The sequence below is a fragment of the Sorex araneus genome, chromosome 9 (genome assembly GCF_027595985.1).
Source record: "Sorex araneus isolate mSorAra2 chromosome 9, mSorAra2.pri, whole genome shotgun sequence".
In the NCBI taxonomy this organism is placed as follows: Eukaryota; Metazoa; Chordata; class Mammalia; order Eulipotyphla; family Soricidae; genus Sorex; species Sorex araneus.
Genome location: NC_073310.1, coordinates 42,794,179 through 42,807,540, shown reverse-complemented (window position 1 = coordinate 42,807,540; position 13,362 = coordinate 42,794,179). Strand labels below are relative to the sequence as shown.

The 13,362-nt window shown below is 45.8% G+C and overlaps 1 protein-coding gene across 1 annotated transcript; it reads left to right on the top strand.

Annotated features, from left to right (window-relative positions):
* Positions 1–3,231: 3,231 nt before the first annotated feature.
* Positions 3,232–13,095, top strand: LOC101537810 (histone H3.3A). The gene is made up of 4 exons (XM_055146971.1): positions 3,232–3,380; positions 4,976–5,119; positions 5,987–6,140; positions 12,442–13,095. The coding sequence occupies exons 2-4, from the start codon at positions 4,992–4,994 to the stop codon at positions 12,568–12,570; spliced, it is 411 nt and encodes a 136-aa protein (XP_055002946.1). The 5' UTR covers positions 3,232–3,380; positions 4,976–4,991; the 3' UTR covers positions 12,571–13,095.
* The last annotated feature ends 267 nt before the right edge of the window (positions 13,096–13,362 follow it).

Genomic DNA, 13,362 nt, shown 5'->3' with positions numbered 1-13,362 from the left:
TGGACACACGGGGGTTCATTATATACTAATTCTCTTTTGTGTGTCTGACAGCTTCCAAGAACCGAATGAATGAGATCATCTGAGAAGGAGGTACAGCAAATGGAAAAGTCCCCAAACTTCAGGGGGAGTGACCTCAAGCAGACAAATACACAAAAAAAGGTGACATTGCTGTCTGTGTTTACATCATTTGTGGGAGGAGACAGATAAGACAGTAAACAAATAAGAGAGATCTGAATCAGTGCATGAAAAAAAAGGGTGGGAAGATTAGTTCCTGAGGTATTTAACTGCTAGGGGCTAATTTAGTATTAATAATGCTTTTAAAATCCTTTCCAGCCCTTGTTACTTGTAGCAGCCACTCCCTAAGGTGCCGTGGGGGGAAGAGAGGGGGGAAACAAACTGAGCCCAGGGCCTCTTAAGCCACACTTCCTGGAACTTCAGGTCCAGGCTAGACTTTTACTTACTAATAAATCTCAATTAGTTGCCTCCAACATTCTATTTTAGGGAAAATGTTTAACTTTAAAAAGAAAAGCTTTAGGGGCCAGAGAGATAGCTCAATAGGCTAAGTGCATACAAAGTTTTTTGCAAGCAGAAGCCCAGGTTCCATTCTGGAGACCTCATGGCTCAAGCACCATAGGAAGCAGCTCTCAACACACACTGGGGAATAGCCCCCAAACAGTGCCAAGGGGCTGGAGCAATAATAGTACAATGGGTAGGGCGTTTGCCTTGCATGCAGCTGACCCGGGTTCAACACCCAGCATCCCATATAATTCCTGAGTCCAACACCAGGAGTAACCCCTGAGCATCACTGGGTGTGACCCAAGTAGAAAAAAAACAAAAATAAAAACCAGTGCCAAGTGTTCACACAGAGAGAGAGAGAGAGAGAGAGAGAGAGAGAGAGAGAGAGAGAAGCTTTAGCTTTCCTTGAGTCCATTTGTTTTTGTGGGGTTTTTTTGTTTGTTTGTTTTTTGGGTCACACCCAGTTATGCTCAGAGGTTACTCCTGGCTCTGCACTCAGGAATTACTCCTGGTGGTGCTCGGGGGACCATATGGGATGCTGGGAATCGAACCCGGGTGGGCCAGTGCAAGGCAAACGCCCTACCTGCTGTGCTATCGCTCCAGCCCCACTCCATTTGTTTTAAAGTTTAAACTCCGAGGCTACTGAAAGTCCAAGAGTAGAGCCAATTCAGGCCTGACCCTGGTACCCTTTTCAAATCCTTATCCTGGCAGCTCTCTTACCCACTTGGTCCCTATAGTCCCCTCTCCCACAGTAGTTTTTTGCACTCCTCAGCCCCTTTCCTTCCCAGCCTCCAACGGCTTTGTCCCAGTGCACAAATAAATTTAGAGATTATAAACCACATTAGCACAGGACTGTTGCTTGTGCTGTCCACTACTATATTCCCAGACCCAGAGTGGTGCCTAGCACAGAGCTGCCACTCAATAAATATTCGCTTGGTGAGATGACAACCAGCACATGTGGCCTTTCTGTTCATAAATACTTCCATTTTACAGATGGCCAGCTGAGCTGATTCAGATTGCCCAAGGTAATGACTCTCACCTCACTCTTTCCCTTCCTTAGAAACGCCTTTAAAACCAAGAAATAAAGCAATGTAAGACTCTAGCATAGAGTATGACCACATCACTGAACATTTCTTGAAGATAGGAATTTAATTGATGTAATCCTTCTGGATTAATCCAATAACAAGTATTTTGGTGTCTTTTAAACAAAACCAAACGAAACAGGCAAGCATCTCTTCTTGGCCCGAATCGGAGAAACTCTTCGTTGGCAGCTCAGCCTGGGTTGTTTTGCTTCTGTGCTTTTAGCCAAGGCCTGCACATAGCTACCGACACTTAACATTCATTAAATAATAATGAAACAGGAGGCTGGGGCTTTTTTCTTTCTCCTGGGTCCATGCTTCTCTTAAGTGACCTTGGACAAATCTATTCCCTTCCTCCGATCAGATTTCCTTAAGCCCAGCCCGTTTCAAGAGGAAATGTATCTCCTGCACTATCCTATGAGGTGTCAGCGTGACACTTGCTGGTGACCCCCGACCTCCCCCGAATTGTGGAGCGCGATTTGAACTCTCAGGGGTTCTGATGATCTCAGGATAACGAACTGACACGGTGAATGCGGAGAACCTGGACGGTGAAGTCACTTTGCTACGCTACAAAGCTCAGAAAACAATTGGAAAACGGGGCGACGTAATAAGCCCCGATCGCTTGCTTTCTGCAGTTTCTCTTGCACATCCTAAACAGGCAGAGGTTGCTGACAGTAGATTACCTGATTTGGCAACTGAACTGACGACTGATAGGGGAAAAGGCCCGGCTGGCGGCTGGGACCCGTTGCTGGGACGGGCGGCCAGGCCTGGTGCAGTTAGCCGTGTGCTCCATACATTAGCGTCTTGTTTTGTTGTGTTTTGAAAGAGCCTTGCGAAATACAGCCATCTTGCATCAGGCAGCCCGGCCCGGGAAGACGGCGAGCCCAGTCCCCGGCCCCGGGGACGCCAGCCGCTGGGGATCGGCCGTCCCCGGGGGGTCGAGCCCGCGCGACCCGCCCGCCCCGCGCACCGGGCGGCCCGCCCCGGACGGGTCTGAGTGGCTAAAGTTGTCTGCTGGCTGGCGGACCGTCCGGCCGGCCTGCCAGCTGCCTCGGCAACCAGGAGACAGTGGGCGCGGGACTGGAGGCTGCTATTTACAAGCTTCCGGCGAAGCCGTGTTTTCCAGAGGGGCGCGGCGACCCCGCCGGCCGCGTCCGCCTCCCCGCCCCCACACCGCCCGGGGCCCGTCGGGGGCGCGCGCCGGGGCCCGCGCGGGGCCGAGAGCGCCGGCCGGGCTCCCCTCCCCCGCGCCGCCGCGGCCCCAGACGCCCGCAGGCCGGGCGTTCACCCGCCGCGCCTCCGCCCGGCCCTCCCCCTCCGCGCCCCAAACCGGGCTTCGCGAGAGTGACGACCGGTGTCGCGGAAGGAGCGGGGTGGGAGTGCGGGGCCCCGAAGTGGAAACGAGGGCGGGCGCGCGGGCGGCCGTCTCGGCGGGAGCCGGCGGCCCCTCGGCATGTCTTTTGTGTTTGTACACACACGGCGCGAGGCGGCCCCGAGGAGGGGGCGGGCGGTGCGCGGGGGAGGGCCGAGCGCGCGCCAGCGAACGGGGGCGCGGGGGGAGGGGAGGGGGCGGGCGCGAGCCGGGCGGCGGGGGCGGGGCCGAGCCTTCCCTCCATTGTGTGTGATTGGCTGGCGCGCGGCGCGGGGGCGGGGCGGCGTGTGTTGGGGGATAGCCTCGGTGTCAGCCATCTTTCAATTGTGTTCGCAGCCACCGCCGCGCCGCCGTCGCTCTCCAACGCCAGCGCCGCCTCTCGCTCGCCTAGCTCCAGCCGAAGGATCAGGGGGGTAAGTTTCCCCGTCCGCCCGCTTCCCCGGAACCGAGCCCTGCTTGCCGTCAACCCCGGCCCGGGCCCCAGCCGAGCCAGGAAGGGACCCACAAGCCCCTTTGGCTTGGCCCGCAAACTTTTTGGCCCCGAAATAGAGGTGAGAGAGCGAGTTTTCCTCTCCCCCTCAGGCGGCGGCGGCGGCTCCCCCGTCCCTCGCCGCCTCAGCCCAACGGCTGCAACCGCCGCGGCGCCGAGCCTGCTCTCACTCCCGCGCCCCCGGCTCTTTCTTCGGTCGTATCCCGCCCGTCGCCCCTTCCCGGGACCCCAGACCTTCACCACGACCCGCGCGGGCCTCTTAACTACCGCCCCCGCGCCCCGGCCCCCAGTTTTCGGGCGGGAATGGGGTCGAAATCGCCGCCGCTTCCCAGCCCGGGGTAACTCGCTTTTTTGCTGCCTCCCCACAGTTGTTGCTAAGCTTCACCATCTTGTCTCTCTCCTCTCTGGTCACCGACCATATTTTTCCCCGTTTCCTCTCTTCCCCATTTCAGAAAATGAGGAGGAAAAAAAAATTTCAAAGAGGTTCCAATTTCACCCCCCCTTCCTTTTTCTTTCTTTTTTTTTTTTTTGGAGAAGCGAAAACTTGATGTATTGAAGATGGGCCCCCCCCGGAAAAAAAACTTTTGCATTTTGGTGGGCGGCACGTGGCAGGGGCTCGGGGTATTTTCGAGCGTTTGGGTGTTTTGTTTCCCTGAGAGGGAATCGGAGACATGGAGCGATTGTTTCCATTTTGGTGGGTTCGGGGAGGCGAATCGGTGTGCGCGAGCGGCGGGGGAGCCAAGCGGGCCGGTGGGGGGACCCTGAGCCCGGGGGCCGGGGAAGGCGAAACCAAAAGTTTATGTGGTGCCTGGGTGGACCGGTCGGCCGGTGTCTGGCGTTAATTAAAGCCGGGGTGAGGGGATTTTTTTGTTTTGTTTTAATTTATCTGCGGGGACGGTGCTCGCTGGTGGTAGTTGTTGTTCCTTCTTGTTTCTCGAAATTAAACAACCGCCCCCCCCCCCCGCGCCGCGCGCGCGCGCCGCCCGGGAGATGGAAGACCTGGAATGTTTTCAGATATTTACAGCAAATCTATCAACTGCCAGACGCCAGTGGGGGGGACCCCGTCCAGTGCGGGAGGGGAACGCAAAAAAAAAATTTTTTTTTTTTTTTTGTTACTAACGAGTCGCGATCTGGTTTGTGGCTTCATTCTTCTGACTTGTTTGTCGGGCGACGGTCTCCGGTCATTTCTGATTTCGACTTTAATTGAAGACGTTGGAGCACGGGCTGTTTAGGCCTCTTGTTTGGCCGTTTGTCTCTGAATTTGAGAGAGGGTGTTAAGGTTCCGAATTTTCTAGTACTACAGACAGTTTGTTTCAAGAAGTCGTGGTTGGTATGGGTGGTAGACGCACCCTTTCAGGTTACATAACAATACGGATTTTTTTTTTTTAATAGGAACCATAATTTCCAGATGATGGGGTGTAGTGGCGGGGAGAGTTCCCTTTTTTGTTGGCTCTTTTAGTGTGGAGTGTTTAATTTTGATGGCTGCGTATGGTAATTTTTGGTTTTTATCGCTGGTAGGTAAGGTCTCTCTGCCATGGCTCGTACAAAGCAGACTGCCCGTAAGTCGACCGGTGGTAAAGCACCGAGGAAGCAGCTGGCTACAAAAGCCGCTCGCAAGAGTGCGCCCTCTACCGGAGGGGTGAAGAAGCCTCACCGTTACAGGTATTTTTTTTTGAGGGGGAGGGGAAATGATCTCAGGTATTGACAGAATCAAAATTGAATCAAATATTTTGACAAAGCTGACTTTTTTCCCGAATATTAATATTTGAAGATGAACACAAAACAACTGTTTTTTACTGTGAAAATTTTGAATTTTGAAGCTATAATTTTACCATGCCCCAAATTAGAGACCGATGTCACTAGATGCTAATAAAGTTAATAAGCAGAATTTTTTTTTTTATTTGTCAAGTTACAAATTACCTTTAAGTGATGTCATAGGAATAAAACTGCTTTGGGGTAAAATGACAGTTTACTCAAGGTCCTGGTGCTTTACTTAGTACTAAGTTGTCATTTACTTAATTTATTTCCTTCTGTTGTCCCATTTGGTTTTTGAACTACCCTGACAATGTTGTTTGGAGCATCTGCCATTAGAGGGCAGATGTGTCCATTCTTAGGTAGCTGTCCTGTCCAATTGACTTTACAGGTGGGAGAAATATCAGAACTGAGGTAAATTTCTTGCTAACAGTTAATTTATGAAAGAAATAAGATTCCATCTAGAAGAAGCATAGCACAATTGAAAGTGTGAATTTTGAGGGATAGATGGTAATCAGTGGTGTTCTAAATAGCCAACTGAAAATACAAGTGTATTTTTTAAATAAGCTTGTTGGACTGTCCTGTATGAGTTAATGTGGTTGTTAAAGATTAAGAAAATAATTTTAGTTTTGATAAATTAGTTGGGAATCTAATGTCTTTGCTTCAGAGATACTGGTTGGGTTATAAAATTGGTAAGTGAATTTAATAAAGAAGCTAACAGGTTTTTTGTGTCATTTGGTAACTATTTCTTTGGTATTGGATTTTTTTCCTCTTAAGGCCTGGTACTGTGGCACTCCGTGAAATTAGGCGTTATCAGAAGTCCACTGAACTTCTGATTCGCAAACTTCCCTTCCAGCGTCTGGTGCGAGAAATTGCTCAGGACTTCAAAACAGATCTGCGCTTCCAGAGCGCAGCTATTGGTGCTTTGCAGGTAAATAAATGGCAAGTGGGAAAGATTCTGATTCCAACTGTAGAGAACAGTTTTATATTCTTGTGTACACTTGCATAAATATCACTTGTATCTTTTATTTCGGTGTCAGAAAGGTTAAGTTAGTCAAGGTCATAACATAATTTGAAGCCATCTGGATTATGGGATCATAATTTGGACCCACTTGATTCCAAAACCAAGTACACATTCCTCTATAGCATTGCCCTATAAAATCTTGGAGTCTTGTTTTGAGGGGCCAAAGCATTAACACAGCGGGTAGGGCATTTGCCTTGCAGAGGCCAACCTGGGGATGCAACCTGAGTTCAATCTCCAGCATCACTTATGGTCCCCAGGCATGGTCTGGTCTAGAGCAAAAACAACAAACCACAAAAAATTTTTGGTTTGACCGAAAGATATTGGAGGACATTAAGATAAGGGACTGAATGGTCAATATTTGGGCCAGGGGTGTGGTTTAGTGGGAGGGCACTTCACTTGCATGAATGAGTCCCTGAATTTTATACCTGGAACCACGCAAAAAATGTGTGCCCAGAAATTGTATATATATTTTTGTGGCACATATTTTAATAGCTGGTCTAAAAGAGACTGCCTTTCTGAACCTGAAGTACGTGCAAGTAGAAAGGATATGATAACTAGGGTGGAATATAGAGAGGTGGGATTGAAGGTAGTCTTGGGGCCTAATGATAGGTCAGTAGGGCTGAAGACTAGGTATGATCCCTGGCAGCATAAGTTAGGTTTCAATTGATAATAGAAAAAGGGTTTGCTTTAAAAGGCTGAGTTGGGGGCTGGAGGTAACAGCGGGTAGGGAGTTTGCCTTTGCACGCGGCTGACCCGGGTTCAATTCCCAGCATCCCCTAAGGGACCTCCTAAGCATCGCCGGGTGTGACACAAAAAAGATATAGAAAAATAATAGAAATAAAAGGCTGTTTTTTTTTTTTTTTTTAAAAAAAAAAACAGAATCTAAGACTTGGAGTTTGCAAAAGAAAATTACCATTTTTATTTAAATAGTATATTGAATTTAGTCTTAATATTCCAGGGAATCTAGATTTTAAGTCTTAACTCCAGGGTGTCAAAACTGCCATTCCTAGAAGTAATTGGGTATTTTAAAATTCAAAAATTAGAAATTGTAGTGTCCACAGTAAAGTATTCCATAAGGAATGTGAGTATAATTGTTAAGTTATTTACATAACAGATTTTTGTATTGTTTGACTGCCTTTAGAATATCTCAGAATATGTTTAGACCCATAAATTTGACAGGGGGTGAGGGGCATATCCAGAAACTATATAATATACTCTATTGGAGGGGTTCCAGGGCTGCTGTTGCTGTGCCAGGGTTTTGCTTTATTTGAGAGAAGGATTTGATAGGTGGATTCAACACTGAAATATGATTGGTTGAGCTGTTTCTATGGTTTGTTTAAACTTCATTTGATTGGTGAGTTCCAGGAGTGGGTATCCACTAAAAACTGAATGAAAGTGAAATTTATTTCAAACTACAGAAACCTTTCGGTACTGCTGCTTGAAATTTTATTTTGTTTTAATCATTATCTTAAGATCCTATTTCACCTTACTATTACAGTTTTATATCATTTACCTGTTTTTATGCAGACATATGGTATATTTTCCGTGCATTGCTTTAAAGCTAATTTTGCTTTCCAGTTACAAACAGGTCTGCCTTGAAAAACACACTACTAAAACTAAGTTTCTGAGCTCTAAAGGATTAGTCCTAATGCAATCTTAGAAATTGAAATTTTAAACAACTTGGATGAAGGAATATTGTCTTAAAGTTATGTATAAGCTTTCCATGTTAACTGTGGGCTGAAATAGCAGTATAGCAGGCAAGGCACTTGCACATGCCCAGCTTCATCCCAAGCACTGCCAGGAGTAAACCCTGAGTACAGCTGGATGTGACAGTGTGGGTGGGCGCAACCCCATCTCTCTCCCCTCCCCCCCTCCCACACACCACCCTCCATGGGGTAGGGAGAGATTTCTAAGGTTATTTGATTTTGAGCAGAATATCTCTGCTGTCTAAACCTTCATCTCATAATCTGCCTTAGTCTCATTTGTTTTGGTCCACACCTTGTGATGCTCAGGGCTGGCTCCTGGCTCTGCTCTCAGGACTATAGGGGATGCCAGAACCCTGTTTGGTCAGGCAAGGCAAGCGCCCTACCCAATATACTCCATACTCTCTCCAACTGCTATTTTAATCTCTTTTTTTTGGGGTGGGGGGTCGCAACCGCAATGATGCACAGGGGTCACTCCTGGTGGTGCTCGGGGGATCATATGGAATGCTGGGATTCGAACCCCATTCGGCTGCGTGCAAGGCAAACGCCCTACTTGCTGTGCTGTCACTCCAGCCCCTTAATCTCTTTTTTTGAGAAAACAATCTGCTGCAGTTTTGGTTTTTTTTTTTTGGGTCACACCCAGCGATGCACAGGGGTTACTCCTGGCTCTTCACTCAGGAATTACCCCTGGCGGTGCTCAGGGGACCATATGGGATGCTGGGATTAGAACCCGGGTCGGCCGCGTGCAAGGCAAACGCCCTACCCGCTGTGCTATCGCTCCAGCCCCCAATCTGCTGCAGTTTTTTTTGTCTTATCCCATGCACTTCAATTCTCTTAAAGATAAATTTGCTAATGAAACTAGGGTAATATAAGAAAGTACTTGAAATAGAATTTCAAATCACTTTTTTTGCATTAAAATAAGGGAAGTGAGAAGATAGTAAACTAAGTCTAGGTTTTCTTTAAATAATCAAGGTCAGACTAAAAATGTGATCTTTGTTTTTAATTTCAACTAAGGTATACTTATATTTTTTAAAAGACTGTTGGGGTTGAGATGGTTCAGCTGACAAGTGAATGCTCTGCATGCAGGATCTTTGGCTGGTTTAGTTCCCATGTACTACCAGGTGTGGCCCAAAAAAAAAGGAGAAATGAATTGTTTGTGTTTTCAAATGGTAGATGTATGAGATTGAACACAAAAATGCTTTCAGTGAACATTTTCTTGCAGTGGTAAGGCAATTTATCTTTTGCCATTATTTTTATTGTCTTTAATTCTTGCCTTAAAGCTTAGGGGTCATTGCAATGTTTTGGAAATAGGAGTGGTCAACTCTCCTCCCCTTCGAAATCAGTGTTGGACCTTTCCTAGAGCTGACCAGACTCATCTCTATAAAACTTGCCGGATTGTCTGGTGGTAATGAGAGCCCAGCTGCCACATGCTACATTAGAATATCTGAAATGTCTCAGAACATGAGACCTATTGGCCTATACTTGGCCATATACCATCTACATTTGCGTGTTCCTGAGGTGCTGAATGAGATCAGATTAAACTGATTCCTTTATTATTTCAGTTTTAGGTCCACACCTGGCAATATTTTGGGACTACTTCCATTTTGGAAGCCACTTCTGGTGGTGCTAAGGGGATTGGTTGTGCCAAGGATCAAATCTGAGTTTCCTACATACAAAGCATGTTTTCAGGGGACAGAGCGATAGCACAGCGGGTAGGGCGTTTGCCTTCCATATGGCCGACCCGGGTTCGATCCCCGGCATCCCATATGGTCCCCCAAGCACCACCAGGAGTAATTCCTGAGTGTAAAGCCAGGAGCATCGCTGGGTTGTGACCCAAAAAGCAAAAAAAAAAAAAGATAAGCATGTTTTCAGCTTATTGAGCTCCTTCCAGCCCTAAAATTTTTTTGCCTCAAAATAAGTGAGGATCAACAGGTATTTGATGTATACATGGTGAACCTCAAAGTGTAAGCTATAGTTTGTCATTTTCTGTGGCGGTGTTCAGTGGTGGTGCAGTGCTGCAGGATGTCAGCCCACAGTGCGGGTGGCTAGGAGCCATCAAGACCTCATAAATGCTGCTCACATTCTAGAATGTCCCATGAATAAATACCAGAATGTTAAGTAGTTTGTCTTAAGATATGAGACTAATTGCATAAAGGTGCAGTTCTTTTAAGTTAGGGATAATGGGGCCCTGTGTTGACTGGCATGATAAGTCAGTTTATATTGGGTATAAAAACAAATAGTGAACATCTGCTTGAGGATATTGTGTATAAAGTTATATTTCTATTATAAGTAACTTAAAGTTGTTAGAAGATAGCTATCTTGGCAAGAGATAGCTCAAAAGGGTTGGAGTAACATGTTTTGTATGCTGGAACCACACATGCTGTCCACAGTACCCTGCTGGGTGTGGCCCAAAGCCAACAAAAAAGATGACTGATGAATATCGAATTGATCAGAATGAGAACAAAAAAAAAAAAATTGGAAATCCTAGGTCATCTAAAAGCCGTAGGCAAAAGGAGTATTTGTTTCTTTATGTAGTTACCAAAATTCATTAGGCTTGCCACTTCCTTTTTTTGAAAATAAATTTTTTTCAAAATTTATTTTGAAAAATAAAGCATCGCTGGGTGTGACCCAAATACCTAGCCCCCTCCCAGTTGTACCCAAGACTGTTGTTGCCTCCACCACCTCCAACACACATACACCATCCCCCACCACACCCCCCACCCCCACTACACCCTTCACCCCCGGTTGCTGAATAGGGATTGCCCACCTTAGGGAACATAACCGTGAAAGAAAAAAATCTTGGGTCTTGGTAATCATGTGAGGGTGGAGTGGCACGGCACACCAGTGGTGCTGGGAAACCATATGGGATGCCAGGGAATCAGTCCCGGGTGGCCACGTGAAAGGAAAATACCCTACTGCTATACTATGGCTCCAGCCTCTTGAGATAGAGTTAATAGTAAAATACAGATTGAACAGGGTTGTTTGTTTGGTTTTTGGTTTGTTTTGTGGAGGAGAGGAGATTGGGTCACCCTGGCAATGCTCAGGGATTACTTCTGCCTGCACTCAGGAATCACTCCTGGTGGTTCTTGGCAGACTATATGGGATGCCAGGGACTGAACCTGGGCTAGTCATGAGCAAGGCAAGTGCCCTACCCACTGTACTATCCATCTGGTTTTTATAAGGAAATGATTATAGGATTAAAAATGAACTCCAGTTCTCTAAAACCTCAAGTGCTTATCTTACTTGTAGAAGGCCCCGTTGATCCCTAGTACTTTTGGAGCTTCACTGAGTAGTACCTCTTCTACCACAAAGAGAGAAACAGGATGATGGTATAAAATTAAGGAAATAATCTTTGTCATAGGATGAGATTGGATTATTTCATTGTTGCTGTGCTAATGTTTTCAAAGTCTGACTCTCAGTAATTTAAAAGATGAAGTGTTTGCAAAAACAAATCTGGATCTTGGCACGCGCACAGTGTGTGTATGATGTAGTAAAATGGGAGTTAACTTGACCCAAGTATTTGGTATTTGTTTTATCAAAGTCCATAATAGAAATACTGGGGCTTGGAGGCAGGGGGCTCAGGGGGACCGTATTAAAGACAAGTTTTTCTAAATATACGTTGAACAGTGGGGGCCGGAGCGATAGCACAGCGGGTAGGGCATTTGCCTTGCACGCGGCCGACCTGGGTTCTATCCCTGGCATCCCATATGGTCCCCCAGGCACCGCCAGGAGTGATTCCTGAGTGCAAAGCCAGGAGTAACCCCTGAGCATCGCTGGGTGTGACCCAAAAAGCAATATATATATGTTGAACAGAGAATTGATTTCTAACAATGAGAGGAGTACAGAGGGTAATATGCCTACCATGTATTTGGCCTGCCCAGGTTTGACGTCCCATATGGTCCCCCAAGCAGTGCCAGGACTAATTCCTTAGGAGTAACTCCTGGCCCTGCACTACGGTAATCCCCACCAATAACCAAAAAGAAATTTTTTAAGCAGAAGAAGGGTAGATTATAACCATGTGGTGGAAACCAGTTGTCAGCTCTATGGCATTATTGGTAAGCAAGAGATTCAAACAGATACATTGGAGTGGGAGAATTTAGAAGACACTGGGAAGAGGGTTGGAAGTATTAGTTTGGATTGTATATGAGTCTGATTTGAGGTGTGTGGTTTGTTAGATGTATAGATCTGAGCTGTACTTCTGTAAGTGGCTTAATTTTGAAAGGTGTAAGTATGTAGGGGTCTGAGAGGGTACTTGAGGTTCTGGTCTTGACTTGCATGCTGCCAGTCCTGGTTAGATAGACTGTATATGGTCCCCTGAGCACTGACAGGTAATCCCTGAGCACAGCTGGGTGTAGCCAAAAAACTAATAATATAGTAAATATCTAGTAAATTTTTGTTCAGCCTCTTCTGAGGTAAGTTTTAAAGGGCTTGAAAAGTTCATTTTAATTGATAAGTATCTTAAGTTGATAATACCTTGCCCTCCCCTCCCCTTTATTCTTTTGCAGGAGGCAAGTGAGGCCTATCTGGTTGGCCTTTTTGAAGATACCAACCTGTGTGCTATTCATGCCAAACGTGTAACAATTATGCCAAAAGACATCCAGCTAGCACGCCGCATACGTGGAGAACGTGCTTAAGAATCCACTATGACGGGAAACATTTCATTCTTAAAAAAAAAAAAATTTTTTTTTTCCCTCTTCCTGTTATTGGTAGTTCTGAACGTTAGATTTTTTTTTTCCCATGGGGTCAAAGGTACCTAAATATATGATTGCAAGTGGTGGAAAAATAGGGGACAAATCAGGTATTGGCATTTTTCCATTTTCATTTGTGTGTGAATTTTTAATATAAATGCGGGAACATAAAGCATTAATGAAAGTCAAAATGTTTCAGTGAACAAGTTTCAGCAGTTCAACTTTATAACAATTATAAATAAAACTGTTAAATTTTTCTGGACAATGCCAGCATTTGGATTTTTTTAAAACAAGTAAATTTCTTATTGATGGCAACTAAATGGTGTTTGTAGCATTTTTATCATACAGTAGATTCCATCCATTCACTATACTTTTCTAACTGAGTTGTCCTACATGCAAGTACATGTTTTTAATGTTGTCTGTCTTCTGTGCTGTTCCTGTAAGTTTGCTATTAAAATACATTAAACTATACTTGGTTTTGGTCTTTATTACTAGCCTTAACCCATACAGCTAATCCACTTGAAACTTTCATATTTAAAATTTTGGAGTATTTGTCATCTATATGAAATAGAGGTGAGAAGTATAAGCTTTTATGAGAAGGAAACAAGCATTAAAAAAAGTTTAGGGGCTGGGAAGATACATAATGGGTAAAGTGCTTGCTTTGCATGCAGCCAACCCTGGTTCAATCCCCGGCATCACATGTGGTCACCTGCGCTGTGCTAGAAGTGATCCATCAGT

What these genes read in the sequence shown, in the direction of transcription:
- LOC101537810 (XM_055146971.1), top strand. Translation starts at nt 4,992, where the DNA reads ATGGCTCGTACAAAGCAGACTGCCCGTAAGTCGACCGGTGGTAAAGCA. An exon ending in AAGAAGCCTCACCGTTACAG is followed by an intron (nt 5,120 to 5,986) that starts GTATTTTTTTTT and finishes TTTCCTCTTAAG; the next exon opens with GCCTGGTACTGTGGCACTCC. An exon ending in CAGCTATTGGTGCTTTGCAG is followed by an intron (nt 6,141 to 12,441) that starts GTAAATAAATGG and finishes ATTCTTTTGCAG; the next exon opens with GAGGCAAGTGAGGCCTATCT.